General features: G+C 42.4%; 1 protein-coding gene across 6 annotated transcripts in view; it reads left to right on the top strand.

Moving 5' to 3' along the window:
• LOC132821417 (uncharacterized) overlaps positions 1-26405 on the top strand; it is a 74803-nt gene extending 48398 nt beyond the window's left edge. For 4 of the 6 annotated variants that reach the window (XR_009645311.1, XR_009645312.1, XR_009645310.1 and 1 more), the window contains 2 exons: positions 11566-11801; positions 24889-26404. Coding sequence is in view for 1 of the 6 variants with exons in the window: in XM_060834000.1 (XP_060689983.1) it covers positions 11566-11801; positions 24889-25093 (441 nt within the window). In the remaining 5 variants the exon portion in view is untranslated. Of the gene's footprint in view, positions 1-11565; positions 11802-24888 lie in introns of all 6 variants that reach the window. The other 2 variants (XR_009645314.1, XM_060834000.1) reach the window with 1 other exon arrangement.
• Positions 26406-26640: the final 235 nt, after the last annotated feature.

Below are 26640 nucleotides of genomic sequence, written 5' to 3'. Positions count from 1 at the left end.
TTACTTGAAACATGCCAAGCAGTTACATTTTAAATTAAAAATCATGTGTGCTAGAAGAGTTAATCATTGCATACAGAAAAGGACTGTTAGAATTTTAATATTCCATACTTCCCTGTGCAACTCCTGTAACACTGAAATTCTTAGCAAGTCAATTTTTTCTCATTGAAAGTTCCTTCCCCACCACTTAGTTATTTTACATGACCTGTGCTACACTATTTCTCAACAGAGAAGCTCCGAGAGAAATGCCCAAGTCTCTGCATTATTTGTGTTGCCTGTAACCTGACAACTGTTTAATTTTGTATCCCTCTGTGCAGGGAAACATCTGACCTGCTTACCATTTTCACCCTGGCTTTCTGATTAAGATCGGTGTAAAGTCACTGGGTCAAACAGCATCCCACCTTTCCAATGTACAACATACTGGTCCCTTGCGCTGTAGCTCTTCATAGATTTTCATTGCAATAGATCTCTGCCCTGCTGTACTTTCTATGTTGAGTTTGAAAGATGAGGACACTCTATTTTCAGAGCACCAAATGATGGAAATATCAGAAACTAGATTCTTTTGTTGAAATTCTCCAAACTACAGGAAAGGAAGCAGCTTTGACAACAGATCTGGATGGAGATCACTTTTGTATGACCTGCTTCAGATAGCCACAGAGTTGAAAATATGATTGGAAAAGAGATGACAGCAGTGAAGTTAGCTGCAGTAATTTAGGCAAAAGATAAATGAACAGTTGTTGGCAATTTGTTAAATTCTGTAATTTCAGCCTATTCAAAGTGTAAAGAACAGTTCTTGTTTCCTTTGAGATTAGAGTTATAGTTCAGGCTATCAGCAGTCAGACCACCAGAGTAAGATGTTTTATAGTCTCTGGTCAAACCTACTTCACTTGTTTGTCTTCTCAACATTTTCAATAAATTGCACCAACAGAGACAAGAATAACATGATGGGGGAGGGGCCAAACAAATGACTTTGCAGTGTAAGATTGAAATTCATAGTTCATTTGCACAGCATTTACCTTTAATACACCGTCATGAATGGATTTGAAATGTGATTGCTTGAATGGGGATACATCTGAATGGAGCAAGAAATATACGATCCCGTTTATTGTATTGTGTTAAAAATGGGGAAAGTATGAGTTGCTTGAATATTCAGTTAACCTTGTGCAATTTAAAGAAGTAAATTCCACTAATAATTTTAAAAATTGCATTCTCATAATTGTCTGATGTCAGGAAATGTATATTTTATCTCCTTTTAAATTTCCTTTATTTCAGACTTTTGTCAGAACCCCATTTTTGTTTTGAACAGTGTTTTGACCATGTCACCATACTATGACAGCATAGTAAGTGTTAACCAATAGAAGGAAGGAAGCAAAGATCATTCATATAGAACACAAAATAGTGAATTATGGGGTATACAGACAGCTAAGCTGATTCAAAACACAGAGCTTCTTCATGTGCCTGTCTGAACTGGAGCTTTTCCATAATGCCTGTAACATGCATACTTTCACAGTATGTTTTTATTTTGGTATTGATATTATGTCATATGAATGGCCAGAATTGCTTTGCACTATTCTTCAAAATAATTGTTTTTTTGGGAGAAATTGATCATTAAAATTTGCTGTCATAGATGGCAAATGACTAATTGTGACAAAATTTAAATACTGTATTGGTCAGAAGGCAAGGGAAAAAATCCTGACGAAAAATGTGTTCTCTTCTGTATTCGCTTGTTTAAATCCTATTGCTTTTAATATTGAATAACCCTGCTGCACACAAAATGAGTGAGGTTGATCATCATAATTTCTAGGAATTTCTGAACACCCAGCATTGTGCATACATTGCAGCTAAAGCTGGCACAAAAGGGATAGGAGATAAGTCATGTGCCTCCAGCCAATTCTGCACAAAATAAAACATCAAAACCCATTTTGCTAAAATAGGCACTAATGGTTTTCCAGTAACCTTTTCACCTCTCACTAGAAACTCTATTGGGGGAGGTAAAGCTACACTATTAACTTAATGATCTTCCAATTAGACACTAAGATGACCCATCAGAGCCTGAAATGTCTGTTCTTTTAATATGACTGAAATTGCAGCTTGTTAAATGGCTTAAGTATGCAATTTTGCTTTCTAATTAAGTCAATTGCTGTTGGACTTCCAGAGAGCGAGCAGGACTCCAGGCTGAGATGGCAGCCTGTCTTGCACCCTCCACTTCTGTCTCCCACGTTACTAGCTGGAAGAAGGGTGCACTGTCTGCAAAAAGGAAAATGATAGGGCGTAGCTCAACAAGGAAACTATTCTCGGATAAAATGAGGACTGCAGATGCTGGAGATCAGCGTTGAAAAGTGTCATGTTGGAAAGGCACAGCAGGTTAGGTAGCAACCAAGGAGCAGGAGAATTAATGTTTCAGGCATGAGCCCTTCATCAGGAATATCTGTCCTTGTAATATGATTGAAATTCCTGATGAAGAGCTCATGCCCAAAATGTTGATTCTCCTAATCGTCGGATGCTGCCTGACCTGCTGTGCTTTACCAGCATCACACCTTTCAACTATCATTGGATACTGAGCACCAGGAAGTTGTTGTGTGAGTTTTCTCTGAGTGCCTTGGTTTGCTGCAACAGTCCAAAGATGTGTGGTTTAAGTGAATTGGCTGTGCTAAATTCTACCATAGTCTTCAGGGTTAGGTGGGCTAGCTATGATAAATGTGCTAGAGTATGGGGCTGGATCTGGGTGGGATGGTATTTGAAGGGTTGGTGCAGACTTGATGGGCTGAATGACCTCTTTCAATACTGTAGGGATTCTATGATTTTCTCTCCCAGTAGAGCTCACAGTGTTCTCAGTAGTATATCACCCACTCATGCCTGGCAGAAGAATCTGCTTGGAAATTCATTCACATCTGTAAATTAACTCGCCGGTGGCGATCTGTTCACACAAACAGGTATTCGGGACATAATACTGAGTTACAAACTAAATGTTCTTCAACAATGAAGGGTTTGTTAATAATAAAGAACCTGTGAAATGTAAAACTACTTCACAACTCCCAATAAAAGTTATTTTTTGGGTAGTCAGGCGAACTTGCAAGTTGCATAGAAAAATATTGAGACTGAAAGAAAATTTAAAAATAGGAAACAGTTGAAGTGTCACCTTGCCTAGAGGTAATACTTTCACCTCTGAATCCCAAGATTATGGGTTTAATATCCACACCAGGAAGCAGACAAATATTCCAGCAAGATATTGCATTGTTATGGGTACCATGTTTAATCAAACATTTTGTCTATCTGTTCAGGTGAATGTCAAAGTTCCCAAGTTCAATAAACAGGTGAATTTAGTGTGTTCTGGTGAGCACTTATCCCTCGTTCAAGCTCACTGTATCACATTAACTAGTTATTTGTTGCTCATTTACTGTTTGCAGGATCTTGTGTGTAAATTTCAGTTGTATTCACCTATCAAATAGCAAGAGGCTACACTTTGGAAGTGACCATTTGCTGTAAAGAGCTTTGGAGCTTAGATTAGATTTCCTACAGTGTGGAAATTGGCCCTTCAGCCCAATAAGTCCACATCGGCGCTCCGAAGAGTAACCCACCCAGACCCATTTCCCTCTGACTAATGCACCTAATACTTTAGGCAATTTTACCATGGCCAATTCACTTAACCTGCACATCTTTGGACTGTGAGACGAAACCAGAGCATCCGGAGGAAACCCACGCAGACACAGGGAGAATGTGCAAACTCAGACAGTTGCCCGAGGCTGGATTCAAAACCGGGTCCCAGGCACGGTGAGGCAGCAGTGCTAACCACTGATTTACCATGCCGCCCAGTTTGATATTATGTAGAGATTTAGGGAGGTGTGAGCGATGAAAAAGGTTTACACTCAAACAAGGTAATGGGGCTTTGCCACCTCCCCAGCAAAAATTGATGAGTTTCTCTAAGCCTTAGAAAGGCTTTACATAAATAAAAGTTTGTTGACTTTTCTTTCTCAATAAATGATGGTGTGAGGTAGTTCTCAACTTTCTGGGGAAGTGAATCTACAGGTGTAAGGACGACTGAGGCTTTGTGTAAGGAAAAAAAGTGCAGTTTTGACAAGCTGGTCTCTAAATTAAGGGAATGTTTGAAAAACAAAAATACCCTGACAACCTTCATTAAGAAATGAAACATAATGCATAATCCAACGCAAAATTACTTTCAGCAACAATTAACTGCTTGTTGCGCAGATGGATTGTGTGAAGAAATTCCATGAAATGCATCTCTAATCATCATCATTGATGTTCCCTCGGAGATGAGGATGAATGTCTTTCACTCTCAGTGTGAGTCCATACATACTGAATCGCAGCAGGGTTAGTATGCAGGTACAGCAAGCAATCAGGAAAGCTAGTTGAACGTTATATTTTATTGCAAGCAGCACTAAATAAGGAATATTGAGGTTATGCTTCAGTTATACGGGGCATTGGTGAAACTGCACCTGAGATACTGTGCCATCATCGGCAGCCCCTCACAGACGCGGATGACTCTCTTCCACTCTCAAAGTGAGTCCATAAGTGGCTGTACAGATCAATGTGGCTACCACAGGCTCTGTTACGCTTGGGGCATAAGATGGACACAAGAAGGGGTGGATGGGGCCATTGGTGTAGAACTGTGTTCTTTACACTCTTTTTGCCTGGCTTCTGTTATTTCCTGGCAGCAAGTCTCAACGTGCTCACACCTTCTTGGATGCTCCTTGGAAGGTCTTGGGTCAGTGAGTCCCAGGTGTATGGGAATGCCAGTGAGGCCTTGAGGGGATCAGTGAAGTGCTTGTCTGATTAAACCCTGTCTGGTTAAAAGTCCAGAAATTCAAGAAAATACTGAGTGTCTATATTTAAATCTCATCACCAGCTTCAAGTTGCCATTTTGTTGGGCCACTGGTATAATAAATAAGGTACTAGTTGCTGTTGCTAAGGATTCTGGTTCAATGGTGTGCTTGTTTTTTCTTTATTGGACAAATCTTTGATCCTCAAGAGTTGAAGAATATAGGGTGCAGATGGGAAAGTGGAACTAAAGCTTTGCTCAAATCAAGCACAATCTTATTGAATGGCAAAGCAGAGCTGAGGGACCAAATGGCCTAATCATGTTCCTATTTCTTATGTTCTTTCTTATGTTTGCTTTTCCACTTTGAATACTAGTGAAAGTGATGATTCCTCAGAACCACGTCAGTGGCACCATGAGTGCTGGAGTGGAGGAGGAAGTGTGGTATCGGATTCTTTAGTTAGAGGAAAAGCCAGATGTTTCTGCTGCCAGATATCAAGATCAAGGATGTGACCGAACAGCTGCATGATATGCTCCTTCTGGGGAACTGGAAGAGCCAGAGGTCATGATCTATGGTGGTATCGATGACTTGGGTAGGATAGAGGGGTGGGACAAGGTTTTAAAAGCAGATTTTGGAGAACTTGGAAGGATAATGAAAAGCAGGACCTCCAAAACAATTCTGGAGAGGTGTTAAAGTTGTATCTTGACAGGTCAGGCATTAAACAATCTCACAGGTAGATTTTGTGGAGTTTTTGTGAGGGTTTAAATTAAATTAATACAGCAATACGAAATTAAGAGGGAGCTCTGATTTCATGGATGTAAAATTAGTCAAGGGAGTAGAAGAGTAGTAAACAAAAATAGAAGACAGATAAATCCACTGCAAGCAGCAGATGGAGAATATTGTTAGTAAAGGCTGAATCTATGATGCTATATCTGAATGCCTGAGGGATTCACAAAAAGGTGACATCTTCAGTGCTTGGGAGCCTCCTGTGAAGCGCTTCTGTGCTGATTCCTCCAGCATTTATATTGGTTGGAATCATCCAAGAATTCTATTAACAGACACGTCGACCTAGACCCTATATACCGGCCACTGCAACGGACAGCAACTGACAACCGGAAGCGGCAGATCCAAACCAATATAAAATCGGAGGAATCAGCACAGAAGCGCTTCACAGGAGGCTCCCAAGCACTGAAGATGTCACCTAGAAAGGGGACAAAACATTTGCAAGAAAAACTCCCAGCTCAGCGAACAAAACCACAACAACGAGCACCCGAGCTACAAATCTTCTCACAAGCTTTGGATTCACAAAAAATATGATTTTTGAGTATTTGGACATGCAAATTGAGCAAAATGGGAAGACTTAATTGCCATTACAGAGATGTGGCTATAGGTTGATCAAGATTGGGAACTGAACATCTAAGGATTGTTAACATTTAAGTGGGATAGACAAATAGGAAAAGTAGGTAGGCTAGCATGGCTCATAAGGGTTGACATCAATATATGAATAAAAGGGTATCTTCAATTTGCCCAAGGCCATCAAAGTCAGCGGTAATGCTGCACGGGAGCAATGTCCAGGCAAACGTTCACATTGTTTTGGCTGTGTTGTTATTGGGGAATTTCATGAAAGACTTTCTGCCAAAGTCCATGGTAACTTTTCTCTCGCAATCTTTTGCTGCTTACCTCACCTCATTAATTATGTATTCAGGTTCTACAATGCCCTGTTTGTGTAATCCTATGACAACAGAGGCTGAAGTACTCACTGCTGCTGAGACCATGTGCCATTCACATCACTGGTCCTATACTTAAACCCCAGCTGTGTACCACTTCAAACACTGCTAGCCAAGAACTGAACTTCATAATAAGCTGTTCTGTCATTTTCTGTCAATAAGCTGTCGCCAACGGGAAACTGGTACGCAATTTCAGAAAATGGCAGTTAGAAGAACTGGTATTGGAGAAGAAGGCCATTCTTAGTCTTGTACTCAGTCGAAAGGAGCTATGGCATCAGTTGCAGCCAGGCTGGATCCAGATAGGGGTCTACGTCAGTGCCAATTCCTGGACCAAGTGGAATGCCAGCTTTGCTGGAAGAAGGTTAATAATCTGCACCTTCTCTTTTGCTACCTCACACACACTCTAACTGTGCAGTGACAACCTCAAGCTTTATGGTCTACATCTCTTGCATCGCATATATCATTCTCACTCAACAATTCTCACCCACCAATTCTCACCCACCTAATCCTCCGAAACACTTCCAGCCCTCTGCACTTCCGATTCACTCTCAGGTATTCCATCATTTCTGCTGCTCCTGCACCACTACTAACACTAACGGGAGTGGCATGGTGGCTCAGTGGTTAGCAATACTGCCTCACAGCTTCAGGAACCCAGGTTCAACTCCAGCCTTGGGTCATGTCTGTGTGGAGTTTGCACATTTTCCCCGTGTGCTCCAGTTTCCTCCCACAGTCCAAAGATGTGCAGGTTAGGTGGGAAATACAGGAAAAGGGGAGTGGATGTGGGTGAGATGTGCTTCAGAGGGTTGGTGTAGACTCAATGGGCCAAATGGCCTGCTTCTACACTGTCGAGATTCTATGACGGTCAACATTTTTCCATCCTTTTGCATCTCTGTCAATCCCTCCTGTCTCATTGCAAGGGAAAATGTCTCATTAATGGGCAAAGAGGCCCAAAACAGGCAGCAATGTGGCCAGAATTCTTTGTGTTGTGCTGCTCTCACATTCTCACCACAGTGAACTACTTCTTAAGATGCTCAAGCTTCTTTCCTGATTGGACAAATAAAGGCTGCTCTATTCTTACAGAGGAACCAGCAGTGCTCACATATCTGCCACCCCAAAGGAATCAGCCTATCAGCTTCTCCACTACCTCTGACGAAGAAGCCAGAGATTCCACAGAGGATGTAGCATCAAGCCTTTGTCCTGCACCCTTCATCAGTTTAGACACTTTCACCTTGGTGAGTGGTCTGTCTAGATTAGGCTCAGGTACAACCTTGTGAGCACGTCATCATGTCTCTGTAGCTGGTCAGGAAGAAACGTTCCAGGCTGCTGGCACTCTAGAGGACTGCCAGAGGACAGGCACCTGGGCAGCAGATGAACTTGTTGTGTCAGCCATTAATAACTTTATGGAAATCCTTGGGCAGTCATAGGAACAGCAGACAGGTTTGTTAGAAACTGTCAGTAAACTGAATCAAAGATTGAAGAGTCTAATGGTTGTCAGTACTGCGACGTCCTAACATGTGTGCATATGGCTATCTCTGTGGACAGGTTCATTTCTGTTGTCTATCATCAGCAGCACCAGCTGCTAAGCACCAGCAGCAGCAAGAGTGATCAAAGGTCCAAGACCTCACTCTCGATATCCATTCTTCTCAAGGAGGCTACCCTGACAAAGGAAGAATCACATACAGTTCCTGCCGCCCCCACGCCCCAGAAGTTTCGTCGCAGGACACTTCAGAGGTGCCAAGTCCCTCCAACTCCAGTTGCCTGTAATCCCAGATCCAAAGGAAGTTGCAGCCAAGGAGGATTAGACTGCAGCTGGATAGAATGCTCTCAGTATGTCTGGGCCCTTTCTCCAAATGCTCCCTGTGTTAAAATTTCCAGGTGAATAAGGGCTATTACAGAACAGGCTTTTTCCACCATAGCTCCAGACCCCTGGAAGTAATGGGAAGACAAATAAAATGCACTGATGGCACATAAGTGACATGGGTGACAAGTCATTTTAAATACACTTTCACATATGAAAATAAATGTCTGATCGACTGTCATTTTAATTGTAGGACCTGGTTACTTAGCCAGTTTGTCACAGTTAAGCAGCCTCTTCTTTATCCCATGGACGATAGAAGTTATATTTCTCATCATTAAGAAATGTCCTCATAGCAGCAGATTTTATGGATTCTTCAATTCTTACATTTTGAATGCGTCCAAGGCTCAGTACTTTCATGAGGAGATCACTGAGGGCAAAGGTAACATTACCACGTATTCAGGATTTGACTACACTCATGTTCAATATTTATGGCCACCTTGTACGTGATTAACACAACCTCATTCAAGGGTGGATGATGACCACTTTTCAACTTCTGTGTCATTAAACCCTAGTGTCATGACACAAGTAGGTACACCCCTCCCTCAAAACAAAATAAAAGTTACTTATTCACCACTGTAAATGAATTGGCAGCCATTTTTCTTCCCTATTGTGCAGTTGGGGTTTTTTTTTCTCTCTCTCTCTCTCTCTCTCTCTCTCCACAGTTTTGTGTTGCTGTCCCTACCAACTCTACTATGTGTCAGGCTCCCCACATGCTTATTTAGCCCTTTCATTTGACATGCAATATTCCCATTTTTCCTACTGTCAGGGGTATGGACACTTAAAGAACCTATCCACCCTGCAATACCCCAGTCACTCAAGTTATGCCAGATCTTGTCGTCATATGTGGAATTGCCTCCACCCCTTTAATGTCATTATCCCTTCAGCATTGCAGCATCATACACCCTGTCCAGAAACTTGGGTTTCCCACTTTCCACTGTACTTCATAGACTGGCCAATGATCATCCTACTTACTGTTTACCAGTCAAATCCCCAGGATTAACCTTGGCTCACCCCTGCATTGACTTGTGAGGACTGTCCTGACCAAGGACAGTGCAATTCCACAACTGATTGTCTCCACCACTCGCTGACTTACTTATCTGTGACTCCCAGATTGCTTGCACTTAATCTACAGGACTGCTCTTTGTATAATCCCTGGATTTCAGAGACATACATTCCCAACGCTGGCTGCACTAAGTGTCTGATCAACTGTGGCCAGTCCCCTGGATAGAAATTGAATAATGCAATTGATTGAGTGTGTGGCGCCTCTGACTGACAGTAGTCCCCTCCACTCCAGTAAGGATTGGTCTCCTTTGATTTTCAGTGTCTGAAGCACATGAAATATATTTACTGCTTAAACTGTTGGCACTTGCCAAAGGTATGATATTGACATAGCGCAGTGCCGTACAATGATGTATACACCCCCTTACTGTTTAATGCTGGCAAACATGACCGGCTGCCTGCATTTTTGTCTACACTAAAAAGCAAGTCAAGCTAGACATGTTGGGGAGTTGTAAGTTCTCATTGAGGTGCACTGCAATGAAAGCCAGAATATAAGCATCCAAGTAAGCACAAAGTGAGTGCAAGAAAGCAAGTTAAGAACCATAAAATGCATTCTACACTTTTTTCTTCTCACCATATTTTTCTATATTTCTTGCCATTGCCCATGCTTTTGAAGAGCTGGGAACATTCCACCCCTTGAGGGCGGAGATACTTTTGCAGAAATCTATGTTCAGTAGCCAGCCGAGGAATCCAGCAATATTGGGATTGGTGTTGTGTCATGCGAAAGAGCCAAACAGTTAACCACCTACCGTGTGGAGTTTGCACAATTTTCCCTGTGTCTGCGTGGGTTTCCTCTGGGTGCTTCGGTTTCCTCCCACAGTCCAAAAATGTGCAAGTGAGGTGAATTGGCCATGCTAAATTGACCATAGTGTTAGGTGAAGGGATAATTGTAAGGGAATGGGCCTGGGTGGGTTGCGCTTTGGCAGGTCGGTGTGGACTTGTTGGGCCAAAGGGCTGCTTCCACACTAAGTAATCTAATCAAAAAGAAAACTGGGTGGCTGAATCCAGGCCATATCATATTCTGAAGTCATTTTTGGAGTAGCAACTGTCAAACTCCAGAGAAAGTCATTTGCCTGTTAACAGTGGGTAGCAAGGACTGAAAAGGGATCATGGAAATCCACTCTCACATTGACACAATTTTTCTCTTAACCACTGGACAAAAATACTAAGTTAGAGAATCTTACAGCACAAAGGGACCACTCAGCCTGTAACTGGCAGTTCCTGATGTAGGGCTTTTGCATAATCGGTCAATTCTCCTTCTCCTCGGATGCTGCCTAACCCTGCTATGCTTTTCCAGCACCACACTCTCAACTCTGATCCAGCATCTGCAGTTCTCACTTTCTCCTAGTTTGAACAAACAACCAATTTAGTCTCAGCATTTTCCCCAAAACCCTTCAGATGAGTTCTCTTAAACTTCATATCCAGTTGTCTTTTAAAGGTCTCAATGGAGTCTGATTCCATCACCTTAGCAGGTAATATATTCCAGAATTCAATAAGTGAAAGAATTTCTATCATTTTCCTGCCAAACATTTCAAGCGTCTTGACTTCTGGTTGCTGACCCATTTGACAGAAGAAATAGTTGCTATCTACTTACGCAAAACTCTCATAGTTTTGAATATCTTCTTTCAATTAACCTTTGCCTTTCAAAGCACAAATGCAGCTTCTCCAGCCTCTCCATTTCAATTAAATACCCTCCTTCTTGGTATTTTCTTCATCCTCTTAAATGCTGGCTGTTGTTGTCCCTGTTAAAATGTGGTGCCCAGAAGTGCACGCAGTATTCCAGCCAACTTTACCAGAGATTTCTAAAGATTTAGGGAGACTTCCTTGTTCTTTTATTCAATACATTATTAATAAAGCTAAGTATCCTATGTGGTTTCTTGACTGCCTTTTCAACTTTCCTGCCACCTGCAGAGGTGAGTGAAATTGCATCCCCAAATCCGTCTGCTGCAGCAGCATCCTAAAATAATATAATTTAAATTATAAATCTGCTGGTTGCAAAAATAAAGCAAGAACTGTATCAGAGCTCTGCTTTTTGTAGGAGTGTGTAAGTGCAGTGAATAATTTCATTTGATTCTGAAATAGCTCTCATTCAACATTGTGATAAAGACTAAAATTTAAGTGCCTTATGATTCACATTTTATCTTCACAGGGATTTTGCAGTTGTATTTATTACCAGAATATTCGATGTGTGAACATGGATGTCAGTACTCAAGAAATACTTGATGAAATCAGGACCTCTCAGGAGCAAGGTGATGATGGGAACTTGTTTTACTTGTATGTGGCGACCCCTGGTGGAGCTCCAAAAGACATCCATAAAAAATTGATTAAGCCTTTTCTGCAGGAGCACGGATGGCAAAAAGTCAGCTATCCAAACACTGGATTCAGGTACATAAATCAATTAAATTAATCTCTTGTGAATTTTAGACGGAGCTAATGATCCTGCACCACTACATCCTGAATCTTGAAGCTCAAACAGACCATTTTCATAAATGATTTCCAATTAAACTGTAGGGTGGCTGGCACAGTGGCTCAGTGATTAGTACTTCAGCCTCACAGTGCTAGGGACCTGGGTTCAATTCCAGCCTCGGACGACTATCTGTGTGTAGTTTGCATGGTTCTCCCTGTGTCTGTGTGGGTTTCCTCTGGTGCTCCGGTTTTCCTTCCACAATGTGGAATCAGCCATGCTAAATTGCTCATAGTGTTCAGGGATGTGTAGGCTAGGTGTATTAGTCATGAGTAAATGTAGAGTAATAAGGTAGGGGAATGGGTCTGGGCGGGTTACTCTTCGGAGGATCGGTGTGGGCTTGTTAGGCCAAATGGCCTGTTTCCACACTGTAGGATCCTATTCGACTCTATTATAAGTCTACTTGCATCCCTACATCCTCCGTCACAAACCCTACTTGTTTCCATCCCTCAGTCCTGCCACTGACAGTAGCTCTTACACAAGTGAAACATCTCACAGGCCTGACCATTTCTAGCTTAGGTACAACTCTTATCCAGTTGAAAGATAAAACAAGACTGACAAACAAGATGTACTGGTCCAACCAGCTGAAATACGTCAAAATAGAGGACTGGTATTTTAATTTCTAAGGATAACTTTTTTTTTGCTGCTTTTCCTGCACTAGGCCCTTAAACTGGGATTTTGATACTCACCCTCTCCACTGTTCGCCCTCAGGCTCCAAATCTTAATTGCTACCACATTTATTTTGCCAGCCATTTTTTGTGCTCTGAACAGCCTTCATATTATACAGAAGCAACACTTAAATCTTACTCAGTGTTAATTAAATACCTTTCATTTGCAAGCAGCTTTTAAGGATATGTAATTTCCCACCCTACCTTTTTGGCAAGGGCTGAGAACTTGCCATGGATAAATAATGACAGGGAACCCCAGGATGCCTCAGAGATGAGCTCTGCTAGAAACTAAGCAAGCTCACTGTATGATTACCTTGAATTGAATCTTGCTTGTGGATAGGTAAGGGACGTTGTACAGTATAGTGGAATTGCACCACTTATCCACCTCATTTTTATCAGCAGTGATAATGTTTTTAAATATAGTGACATCACTAGAACCAAATTCTAAACAACATGTCAGTTTATTTATCCTTAATGCATGTTGAAATGTCTTTGTCCTTTCTTAATTGCATAACTTGTTTTTTTGCTTGTGAATAAATGTTGCAATGATAAGTTATGGAAGGTAGATTATGTGCCATGGTCCTCCTCACACATTCTCTATTTTTATTTATTGTTCAATTATGCAGATCTATTGCAATCTGACTGCCGGGTTAGAGATGAGATCATAGATATTGCTATTCAGATCAGCCAGCTTCTATGTAAATTCCAAGTGACAAGATTGTTTTGGATGCCAAAAGAAAGATAATTAGTGCAGTACAGATATTTCTGACATTGAGAAAGTATATTCAGTAATCTAAAAAAATCTAAGAATATAAGTTCACCATGGTTTTTTACAGACACTATCAAATACAATATCTGTAGTTCAGTACAAATCAAGCTAGTATTGTTAGTCACAATCACTGTTGCCAGACTGGTTGGCACCAACCATTTTCAGTTACTAGTAAGGTCTTTAATTCCTACGTTTGCAGTTTGACTGATTTCTTTAGGTATAAAAGCAGTGAGCAGTAACATCATTGATAGTTACACTGTTTTCTCCTACCTCCATTTTTGTATTTATTTTGTGAGTTGCTGTATTCCAAATGTCCTTTCTTGAGGACACTGAGTGGAATAGAACCTGAGGCCGCCTACAATCCTAACACACATTGCCATTCCACATCTTTGATCCAACTCACTGAGGCAAACAAGGTTATTCAAACATTAAGTTCATTACAGTCGGTCCTCTACTGCTGTCATCTGGTCAGAGTCTTGCATTAGGTTTGAAAGTCATGTGGTTCAATGACAAATTAGGGTCTTAAATCTAAGCAAAGGATCTGCAAAGGTCGGAGGAGTCCTTTGAGCCTCAGTGGATTGGGAAACAAAGCTAGAGAAATGACTGTAAACAGGCAATTTTCATACAGGAAATCCCCAGGTTATGAGCAAGTTCCGTTTTCATGACTGTTCGTAAGTCAAATTTGTATGTAAGTCGGAACAGTTATGTACAGTTCATATCTAGCATCAATTAGTCATCTGATTGTCTTAGTATATATTTTACCTAAAACATCTTAAATATAATAATACAATAATAATAAATGTAACTACAGTACAATACAGTATTTATAATTGAGAGAGAGAATGTGTTTGTGTACAACTTCAATTCAATAAATCTGGAAGTAAACGTTAGTCACAGTAATGATACCACAAAATCATTGTTATCGTAAAAACTCATCTGGTTTATTATTGTTATTTAGCAAAGTAAATCTGTCTTCCTTGCCTGGTTTGATTTACATGTCAGTACAGGACCACAGTACTGTTATGGACTTTTAAATGATCAAGCCACTCAGTTGTATCAATCTACTACAACAGCTAAAAGATGTGAAAAGTCCCTTCCTAACAAGACTGCTGTGATTCAAGAAAGCAGCTCATCACTATCTTTTAAAAGTCAAAGAGAGACAGGCAATAATGCTGACCCAGCCAACAACGCCCACATACAGTGGCACAAATACATTTTTGTAAAAATCTTAGCAATTTAAAGTCTGGTTGAAGATTTGTAGCTCAGGTGTCCGTTGTTGTGGTTCTGTTTGCCGAGCTGGAAGTTTTTGCTGCAAACGTTTCGTTCCCTGGCTAGGGAACATCATCAGTGCTATTGGAGCCTCCTATGAAGCGCTGCTTTGATGTTTCTTCCGGTATTTATAGTGGTTTGTTCTTGCCGCTTCCGGGTGTCAGTTTCAGCTGTAGTAGTTGGGTACACAGGAAACCAACACACACAGACCAAGTCCTAAACTATGAAAGTAACCACCCCAACACACACAAACGAAGCTGCATCAGGACACTATTCAAAAGAGCCACAACACACTGCAGTACACCAGAACTGCGAAAAGAGGAAGAGGAACACCTATACAAGGTATTCGCCAAAAACGGATACCCGCGCAACTTTATCACCAGATGCCTAAGAGATAGACCACGGAACGAGGACATGCCACAACCAAAAGGACTAGCCACACTACCATACGTCAGGAGCGTCTCAGAACTGACAGCCAGACTACTGCGACCCTTAGGACTCATAACAGCACACAAGCCAACTTCCACACTCAGACAACAACTCACTAGAACAAAGGACCCAATAGCCAGCGCGAGCCAAACTAACGTAGTTTACAAAATACCATGCAAGGACTGCACAAAACACTATATAGGACAAACAGGAAGACAGCTAACAATCCGCATCCATGAACATCAGCTAGCCACAAAACGACACGACCATACCTAGTAGCCATACACTCAGACAATCAGGAACATGAATTTGACTGGGAAAACACTACCATCATAGGACAAGCCAGACAGAGAACAGCCAGGGAATTCCTAGAGGCATGGCATTCATCCACAAACTCCATTAACAGACACATGGACCTGGACCCCATATACAAACCACTACAGCTGAAACTGACACCCGGAAGCGGCAAGAACATCCATCAACAGACACATCGACCTGGACCCCACATACAAACTACTACAGCTGAAACTGACACCCGGAAGCGGCAAGAACAAACCACTATAAATACCGGAAGAAACATCAAAGCAGCGCTTCACAGGAGGCTCCAATAGCACTGATGATGTTCCCTAGCCAGGGAACGAAACGTTTGCAGCAAAAACTTCCAGCTCGGCGAACAGAACCACAACAATCTTAGCAATAGAAACTCAAGCTGAGTTTTTTTTTCTCTTCCTTGCCACAGGCACAGAAAACAATGTAGCATTCTGATGCTGTATTGTGACTACTTTCTCAGATGCCCACCTCTCTCCTTTGCTCCTCTTCACTCCATCTGCAACTTTACAATGTGTTATATTACAGAACTCCAGTAGATGAAAATCAAATGCGAAGACTGAACAATTTTATGATGATTTTGGATTTGCATCAACATGAAAAATAAGATCTGGAGTAGGCCACTCAGCCCTTCACACTTGCAGAGCATTCAAATGGCCATGGTTGACCTTCCATTTCAGCAACATATTCCTGTACTATCCCCATATCCCTTCATGTTTTTAAGCTGTCGACAACTATCAGTCTCAGTCTAAAATATACTCAATGACAGCCTCCACAAGCTTTGGGCAGAGAATTTCAAAGATTCACCATCATCTGATTAAAGAAATTCTACCTTCTCTCAATCCTAAATGACATGCCTTTCATCATTATTATTAAAATTGCCTGTGTATAGTCATATCTTCAGCTTTGTTTCCCAATCCACTGAAGCTCAGACCTTTGCAGTTTCCTTGCTTAGATTTAAGACCCTAGTTTGTCATTGAACCACATGACTTTGAAACATAATGTAAGATTCTGTCATATTTCTCTGATAAGGCTTCTTTACAGCAAGATTATTAATTAACCCCTCAACATTCCACAATACCAAATATAAAATTGCCCATTTCCTTAGTTGGTTCCTCAACATGCTGTTTCAGAAAATCATCTGACATAAGTTCCAAGAATTCAACCTTCACATGAGTATTAATGACGTACTGTCGTGATTATAACAAGGTCAGCCAGGTGGATCTCATGGAATATGAGTTCCCCAATTGGGGCTGTTTCCTGGTCCAATCATGGATTGCTGGCTGACAGATATAAACAGGAATCTTTCCCCCTCCAACTCTATTTTGATTAAGTCCTTGCCCTCCCCTTCACTGATTTGATCACACAGCATTGCCCTTTGATGTGAAGGGCACTGCTTGTCACAGGCCACTTGGGTGTTTCCTTTCTTCTTGGTGGTGGGAATTAAATTAAAAAAAAATAAACAGGGATCTCAGAGGTTTTGTTCACTCTGAGAGCTGACTCTGACAAAACCAGACCAGTGTCAGCTACTATGCACATGTAAGTAAAGGGTGACTTGTGATGGGATACTGACTTCTGTGAAGTTATTTCAGTGGCAATGAGAGAAAATAAAAATTAAGAAATTTGTTCACAAAAGTCATCTTTGAGTTTGCAATGAGCATTTCTGGCATTTGCTGTTACTTGGAAAGCTTGACTCATTCATCCTGCTGTCAAATACAGGGCCCAGCATATGGAAAAAATGCATATTTTTTTCCAGGCAAATGACCAGCAATGAGTAATTCTCCTGACAACTTGTGGACCTACAGCTTTTTCGGTTATTTGAAGCCTAGCATTTCCCGAGGCACCAGATAGTAAACTTTTCAAAAGTTGACAGATTTAGTTAAGGAATATTACAACCCCAACCTCCTCTAATTCTGAGACATTATCAGTATTACTCGGCAGTTGGAGAACCAGGGGAATCATTGTTGGAATTTTTGATGAGGTTAAGAGAACTAACAGAGGCATGTGAGTTTGGTTTAATCCTTAATTTTTTTTATTATTCATTCACAAGATGAGGCCGTCGCTGACGAGGTTAGCACTTATCATCCATCCCTTATTGCCCAAAGGGCAGTTAATTGTCAACTACATTGGTCTGGAGTCACATGTAGTCTAGACCAGGTAAGGATGGCAGTTTCCATCCGTAAAGGACATTAGTGAGTCAGATGGGTTTTGCTGACAATTGACAATAGTTTTATGGTCATTATTAGACTCCTAATAGCAGATTTTTATTGAATTCAAATTCCATGATCTCCTGTGGTAGGACTTGAACCTGGATTCTGTTACCTGGGTCTCTAGAGTAATAGTCCAGCCATAATTCCATTAGGCTATTGCCTCCCCTTAGTAAGATGCTGAGAAACCGTTTGGTATGTGGGATTAATGATGTAACTATGCATAAGTGCCTACTAGCTGAACCAAACTGGCCTTCAAACAGGCACTACAACTAGTTTTGTCATTAGGAAATGAAGCAAGTGGAGCATATGAGTTACAGGGATGCACATGGAACTGGACCCCCTCACAAGGGCAACTGAGCGTAGGGATACCACTTGAGGCAAGGCAGTTGCAAGCCTCGACCAAACAGTTAAAATTTTCTTCAGCATCTGGGCCAGCAAGCCATTATAAATGCTGCCAGTGCATGGACTCAAGACAGCAAAAGAATCCCACTAGGCCTGAATTGACGAAGAAAGCTCATAGGCCAATGTCCAGGAGAGTCCACACCCTGGAAAGCCCACCTGTATCTGGCTTGGAACAGTTAAATTGCTTAGCAACAGCCAAATTAGAGCTAGTCATTATAAACATCTCGTAAATGGTCACCCGGTTCTAATGGAAGTTGATATGGGCATGGATGTATCGATTGCTGAACCAGTCTTGAACAAGATTCGCTCTAGACTCAAATTCTTAAGTTTGGGTAAGATCTCGGCAAGAGTCATAGAGATGTACAGCACAGAAACAGATCCTTTGGTCCAACTTATCTATGCTGACCAGATATCCCAACCTAATCTAGTCCCATTTGCCAATACTTGGCCCATATCCCTTTAAACCTTTCCAAATCATGTACCAATCCAAATGCTTTTTAAATGCTGAAATTGTACCAGCCTTGACCACTTCCTCTGGCAGCTCATTCCATACACGCACCACCTCTGCGTGAAAACATTGCTTCTTAGGTCTCTTTTATATCTTTCCCCTCTCACCCTAAACCTGTGTCCTCGAGTTCTGGATTCACCCACTTTGTCTATTTATCCTATCCATGCCCATTATTTTATAAACCTCTATGAGGTCACCCCTTAGCCTTCAACGCTCCAGGGAAAACAGCCCCAGCCTATTCAGCCTCTCCCTACGACTCAAATCCTCCAACCCTGGCAACATTCTTGTGAATTAACTGAGAATCTACATTAGGGAACCTTTACAGATTAAGGGTACGACTTTGGTTCTAGCCTCATATGAGAATCAGCTGGTTTAGTCATCACTGATTGTAGTAAAAGGTTCAAGCCTAAGCCTATGCGGTGAAATTGGTGGAAAAAGAATCCCCTTGATTGCCTCAACATTTTTCATTTGGAACATGGCTGCCTGAGTGAAGTCCTAATTAAATATCCAAAAGATTTTCAGGAAGGTCGATGATATCAATGGGACCAAGGCCACCTTGCAAATGTTGACCACAATTCTGCAGGGCCTGTCCAGTGCCTTATATGTAAAAGTCGAGGCAGAAATCAGGAGGCTGGAAGTGAAGGAATTATCAAACCAGTCCAGTTTATGGAATGGGCAGGACCTATTGTACTCATTGTGAAGGCCAATGAGTCAGTTCACCTTTGTGGGAATATAAATAAATGGAAAATTGTTTCTCGCAGCTGAAGAAATAGTCAATGCCTTGCATTGAGGACTTAGACGCAAAGCTAGTAGTCGAGCTGTTCTTCACAAAGCCAGGGCACAATGGAGACTAGGTTGCATATGAACTTTCTATAATAATTCACAAATCCAAGGAAAGATCTAAGCTCCAGTACAGATGTGGGAACCAGGGCATCTTTGACCACCTTCGCTTTATCTTCCAATGGGCGTCACCCAGTCTTGTCCACTATGCCATCCAAATGGGCCACTTGGGGTGCCTCGAACACACATTTTTCTTTTCTAAAACTTATGACCGACTAGGGAGAAATATCAAAGGACTATGTTCAAGTTCTCTAAGTGTGCCATGTGGACTTGCAATTGCGGTTAGATGAGGATCCCCGGACATATGCTGCAATTAATACCCATAAGACTTTGTACCAATATACAAGACCGCCTGTTGGGGTATCATCAACCTGTGCCATTTTGCAGTGGACAATGGAAAACATTTTATAAGGTCTTCCTCAGGTTGCCATTTCTCTGGATGAAGAGGGAAGATCAATAAAGAACACTTACAGAACTTAAACATAGGTCATATGTAACCTGGCCTCCATCCTGGCCCCCTTACATCTGCTATTGAGACTAGCTCAGCCTTGGAAATGGTCTTGTGACCAAGATGTAGTTTTCAGGGAAGTGAAGCAGTTATCATTGTCTAAGGTGTTAGCACACTATGGTCCCAAGCGACGCCTGGTGCTGACATGAATTCCCTGAACGGTATTGTGGTTGTGTTGGCTCACAGATGGCCCAATGGAGAGGAGCATCCAATAGTATATGCTTCCCGAATTTTGGCTGAAGCAGAGTGCAAATACACCTAGATAGAGAAAGAAGGTTTGCCGGTCATCTTTGGTGTTGTACTAATACCTTTATGAATGTAAATTTGTAACAATAACAGACCACAAACCCCTGCTAGGGCTACTCAAAGAGGAGCCACTCCACCCTCCGCCCCATAGCTTCAGGTTAAATTCAGCAGTGGGCTCTCAATCTAAGTGCTTACAATTACAAGTTGGAACACCATTCAGGAGGCCAAGTGGCTAATGCAGATTCCTTGAGCTGCCTCCCACTCGCAGGTTCACCACCAGTGATGGCTGCCACTGGAAGAGTCCGTTCTGGTTTTAAACTTTCTGGATACCCTTCCAATCACCACAGGAAATTTCCGACTATGCATACAGAAGTTCCACTCCTGTAAAGTATATACTTACAAAGTATATACTGCAGCTTGGAGATGTAAACATATACTGGCGTGATTGGATAATATAGTCAAGTGTACTAGAATGCAAACAATGCAAACACGATCAGATACAGACAGGGATGAATAAATTGTAGGATTTTGAGAATTATTATTTCCAACAATAGTTGATTGGAAGTTTTTTATTTGTAAATACCTTGTTCTTCGAATAAAGATTTGAGCTATGCCATTTTCATGATGTGTTATGCAAGAATAAGCATTCAATAAAATAAACTGAGTTTTGTCTGGTTTAAGAGGAACTGAAGGATTAAATTCACCTTTTCACCCTGCTTGCCTGACTTGTCATCACATCTCTGTCCCTGATCACTGACCAAATCAGACAACTGTAACCCAACAACTGCGACTGCCTTCTGGAAAAAAATGTTCAAGTAACTCCGTTTCCACTTGCCTGACGCATCATAATGTCTGCAGTTCCACCTTCACTGACATTGGATTGTCGTAGAAAAATCAAATCAAGAGAGAAACCTAGGCAAGTTTTATTTTAATTGAGTCATAGAGTCCTACAGCATGGAGACAGGCCCTTTCACCCAAACAGGTCCATAATGACCAAAATGTCTACTTACGCTAACACCATTTGCCTGCACTTGGACCATATCCTTCTAAACATTTCCTTTTCATATATTTATCCAAATGCCAGTTAAATGTAGTTACTGTACCTGCCTTAACATCTTTGGCAGCTCATTCTATATGCGTACCACCTTCTGTGTAAAAAATGTTGCCCCTCAGGTTCCCTTTATATTCTTTCCCCTCTAACCTTAAATGAGATGCCCTGTAGTCCACGATTCCCCAACTCTGGAAAAAGAATGAGTGCATTCACCCTATCCATGCCTCTCATGAGCTTAAACACTTCTGTAAGATACACCCTCAGTCTCTTATGTTGTAAAGAAAAAAAGTCCTAGCTTGTCCAACCTTTCCCTATAACCCAGACTGTTAAGTCCTGGCAACATCCTTGTAAATTTCTTCTGCACTCTTTCCAGTTTAATAACATTCCTTCTATAGCAAAGTGACCAAAACTGGATACAATACTCCCAAGTGCAGCCTCACCAACGGCCTGTACAATTGCAACATAATTTTCCAACTTCAATACTCAGTGCACTGACTGATGAAGGAAAGTGTGCCAAAAGCCTTTTTCACTGCCCTGTCTACCTGTGACTCCACTTTTAGATAATCGTGGGCCTGAACTCCAGGGTCCCTTTGTTCCACTTCACTCCCTAAGGCCCTACCATTCACCATGAGACTCCTACCTTGATTTGACTTTTCAAAATACATGACTCACACTTATTTTTAAACTCCATTTGCCATTTCTCAGCCCACTTCCCCAGCTCATCAAGGTCCTGCTGCAATTTCTGATAGTTGAAAATGTGTTGCTGGTTAAAGCACAGCAGGTTAGGCAGCATCCAAGGAACAGGAAATTCGACGTTTCGGGCCAGAGCCCTTCATCAGGAATGAGGAGAGTGTGCCAGGCAAGCCAAGATAAAAGGTAGGGAGGAGGGACTTGGGGGAGGGGCGATGGGGACGTGATAGGTGGAAGGAGGTCAAGGTGAGGGTGATAGGCCGGAGTGGGGTGGGGGTGGAGAGGTCAGGAAGAAGATTGCAGGTTAGGAGGGCGGTGCTGAGTTGAGGGAACCGACTGAGACAAGGTGGGGGGAGGGAAAATGAGGAAACTGGAGAAATCTGAGTTCATTCCTTGTGGTTGGAGGGTTCCCAGGCGGAAGATGAGGCGCTCCTCCTCCAGCCGTCGTGTTGTTATGTTCTGCCGATGGAGGAGTCCAAGGACCTGCATGTCCTCGGTGGAGTGGGAGGGAGAGTTAAAGTGTTGAGCCACGGGGTGGTTGGGTTGGTTGGTCCGGGCGTCCCAAAGGTGTTCTCTGAAGCGTTCCGCAAGTAAGCGGCCCGTCTCCCCAATATAGAGGAGGCCACATCGGGTGCAGCGAATGCAATAGATGATGTGTGTGGAGGTGCAGGTGAATTTGTGGCGGATGTGGAAGGATCCCTTGGGGCCTTGGAGGGAAGTGAGGGAGGAGGTGTGGGCGCAAGTTTTACATTTCCTGCGGTTGCAGGGGAAGGTGCCGGGAGTGGAGGTTGGGTTGGTAGGGGGTGTGGACCTGACAAGGGAGTCACGGAGGGAGTGGTCTTTGCGGAACGCTGATGGGGAGGGGAGGGAAAAATATCCCTGATGGTGGGGTCCTTTTGGAGGTGGCGGAAATGACGGCGGATGATACGTTGTATACGGAGGTTGGTGGGGTGGTAGGTGAGAACCAGTGGGGTTCTGTCTTGGTGGCAGTTGGAGGAGCGGGAAGTGGAGGAGATGCAGTGGAGGGCATCGTCGATCACGTCTGGGGGGAATCTGCGGTCCTTGAAGAAGGAGGCCATCTGGGCTGTACGGTGTTGGAACTGGTCCTCCTGGGAGCAGATGCGGCGGAGACGAAGGAATTGGGAATATGGGATGGAGTTTTTACAGGGGCAGGGTGGGAGGAGGTGTAGTCCAGGTAGCTGTGGGAGTCAGTCGGTTTATAGTAGATGTCTGTGTTGAGTCGGTCGCCCGAGATAGAGATGGAAAGGTCTAGGAAGGGGAGGGAGGAGTCTGAGACAGTCCAGGTGAATTTGAGGTCGGGATGGAAGGTGTTAGTAAAGTTGATGAACTGTTCAACCTCCTCGTGGGAGCACGAGGCAGCGCCGATACAGTCATCGATGTAGCGGAGGAAAAGGTGGGGGGTGGTGCCAGTGTAGTTGCGGAAGATGGACTGTTCCACATATCCTACGAAGAGGCAGGCATAGCTGGGGCCCATGCAGGTGCCCATGGCAACTCCTTTAGTTTGGAGGAAGTGGGAGGATTGAAAAGAGAAGTTATTCAGGGTGAGGACCAGTTCAGTCAGTCGAAGGAGGGTGTCAGTGGAAGGGTACTGGTTGGTGCGGCGGGAAAGGAAGAAGCGGAGGGCTTTGAGTCCTTCGTGATGGGGGATGGAGGTGTACAGGGACTGGATGTCCATCGTGAAGATAAGGCGTTGGGGACCGGGGAAGCGAAAATCCTGGAGGAGGTGGAGGGCGTGGGTGGTGTCCCGAACGTAGGTGGGGAGTTCTTGGACTAAAGGGGACAGAACCGTGTCGAGGTATTGGGAGATGAGTTTGGTGGGGCAGGAGCAGGCTGAGACAATGGGTCGGCCGGGGCAATCAGGTTTGTGGATTTTGGGCAGGAGGTAGAAACGGGCGGTGCGGGGTTGTGGGACTATGAGGTTGGAGGCGGTGAATGGGAGATCCCCTGAGGTGATGAGGTTATGGATGGTCTGGGAGATGATGGTTTGGTGGTGGGAGGTGGGGTCATGGTCAAGGGGGCGATAAGAGGAGGCGTCCCCGAGCTGGCGTTTGGCCTCAGCGGTATAGAGGTCGGTGCGCCAAACTACTACCGCGCCTCCCTTGTCTGCCGGTTTGATGGTGAGGTTGGGATTGGAGTGGAGGGCTGCACGTTCTGAGGGTGAGAGGTTGGAGTGGGTGAGAGGGGTGGATAGGTTGAGTCGGTTAATGTTGCGGCGGCAGTTGGCTATAAATAGATCGAGGGCGGGTAAGAGGCCAGCACGGGGTGTCCAGGTGGATGGGGTGTGTTGGAGGCGGGAGAAGGGGTCGTCAGAGGGTGGGCGAGAGTCTTGGTTGTGAAAGTAGGCACGGAGGCGAAGGCGGCGGAAGAATTGTTCAATATCTCGCCGCATGTTGAACTCATTGATCCGAGGGCGTAGGGGAATGAAGGTGATAACCTTCCTCTTTGTCCACGAGACCGCCTATTTCAGTGTCATCTGCAAACTGACTAATTAATGCCTCATACATTCTCATCCCAATCATTGATATAGATAACAAACAGCAATGGGCTCAACACCGACCCTTGGGGTCTTCATTGATCACAGGCTTCCAGTCAAACAAGCAACCTTCTATTATTACCCTCTGCTTCCTATGATCAAGCCAATTGTGCATCCAATTTGCTAGCTGCCCCTGGATTCCATGCAGTCTTACCTTCCAGAGCAGCTTACTATGTGGAACCTTATCAAAGGTCTTACTGAAATCCATATAGACTACGTCTGCCACCCTGTGCTCGTCAACCTTCCTGGTCACTTCAGCAAAGAACTCGTAGCAAATTAAAATATTTTCAATTTAGTTGGGAATTGTATGGTTTCATAGACTGGCTGTCTTTTCAGTGCACATGTTCCCAATTTAAGAGATAGCATGCTAATTGTGTGGGGGAGAAATGAAAATAATGGTTACTAGCAAATAACGATAGTGGGGGTGGCAATTCTTGTACCTGTTCCCCAAAAACAAAGCAAGATGTTTTTTTGAATAGTAGAGCATGAGTTAACAGGAATATTTGATTGAAGCATAATTATTTTTCCAATCTGCAGGGCATTATACTTTTGCCACAAAAAGTCAGACGGATTGGAGAAAGCAGAAGCTGTGAGAGACCGAGCAGAGCTGAAAAACAAACTGGATGAATATAAAGAACTGAATAAGGTTGACTTCAAAGTTCACATGGTGCTATCCATACCAGTAAATTACAACGAAGATTTTGTCGAATTGACCTCACAACCTGGATCTATTGAATGGTGAAAGTAAATTTGATGCAACAATGGGTTCACAGACAATTCAGATTTGTCTGTCTGCAATGAATGTATATGGCTCAAGTAAATATAGAACTTAGTAGCATGTTCTCACTTTACGCAATGATTGTGAAAAATCCAGGCATGATTTATTTGGATTAAATTCTGTCAACAAAGTTAAAATTTAAAACAAACTGTGCACTTTTAAAATTGTTCTTATTCTTTTTGTGTATACCTTGTGCTCTGTCAGCCAAAAAAAAGTCTGGATTGTAGACAAGCCCTTAGCCATAATCAGTGCTGCTCCAAATGAATTACAGGTGACATGCTGTGCAGTAATCTAATCATTTTTGTAATAGCTATTATGTAGCAGAACTATAGATGTGAATGTTATACATTGAGAACATAGAAAATATAAAAGCGTCCATAACTTTCAGATGATGACCTGAGGTCGTAAATTGAAGTCAATATTCAACATGAAAAAAAGGCATAATGCAGTGAAACTAACTTGTTTTTACTTATATGAAATAAAGCAACTGTGCAACTAGTTATTCCTGTTTGGGCATACTTAATAATTCAGTTTCATGCTTTAGGTTTCATAGATATCTCAAATGTAACTTGTATCCTGCAGGTGCAATGCATTTGGCAATATAGTTTTTATTTGGTTGAATAGAGGAAAATGAATGTACCTAAATGATGTCAAGCCTGCCAGCTTTGTGCGTGCTTAGAAGTAGTAAAAATTATATGCCCAAATTATTTTGATATCCATCTCATTAGTTCTGTGGGTTTGAAAAGATTTAAGTAGTTTTTCACTTTATACCTGACATAAACTTGAGCTGATCCAAAACTCTGGGATCCTAATTCACACCCAGTCCAATTTCCCTCATCCCTGTGCTCACTAATCTGTGTTGGCTCCTACACCTCACAGCAGATGTGATTAAAATTATTTAGAAATCTCAACCTTGTTTCTCATCTCTCCATCTGCTTGACCTCTCTATTATTGAAATTTTCTCCTGTCCTTCGAAATCTGAGTTTCTTAGACTCATGCATTTTTCACATCCCTGATTTTAATCACTTCACTGTTGGCCTTCCACTACCTAAGCCTTAAACCTCTGAAATTTTTTTCCAAACATCTTTCCTTTAATACGCTCCTTAAACTACCATTTTAACTATCCCAACATTTTTTTTCTTGTTGTATTAGGACAAATTTTGTTTCATAATCACCTGTGAAGCACCTTGTGATATTTTACTATGTTAAAGAAACAATATAAATGCATTTTCAATGTATACATAAAATACATGTACATTTAGAATGAAATTCTAATAAAGCCACTTCTAAATAGTTAATATCACTGCAGGTATCTGTGTATTGATTTTTTTTTTACAATGATGTTATGACAACCATAAAAAAAGCTTCATTGTTTTAAACTTAGGCTGGAGAGAGAAAACCTACAGCACACGTCAAAACAAAATTAAAACATAAATCGCTGGGAAAACTCAGTACATCTGGCCACATCTGTGTAGCGAAAGCACAGTTAATGTTTCAGGTCCTGTAACCCT

Source organism: Hemiscyllium ocellatum, chromosome 13, assembly GCF_020745735.1.
Source record: "Hemiscyllium ocellatum isolate sHemOce1 chromosome 13, sHemOce1.pat.X.cur, whole genome shotgun sequence".
Classification (NCBI taxonomy): Eukaryota; Metazoa; Chordata; class Chondrichthyes; order Orectolobiformes; family Hemiscylliidae; genus Hemiscyllium; species Hemiscyllium ocellatum.
The sequence above is the reverse complement of the archived record's forward strand: the minus strand, read 5'-3'. Positions and strand labels throughout refer to the sequence as shown.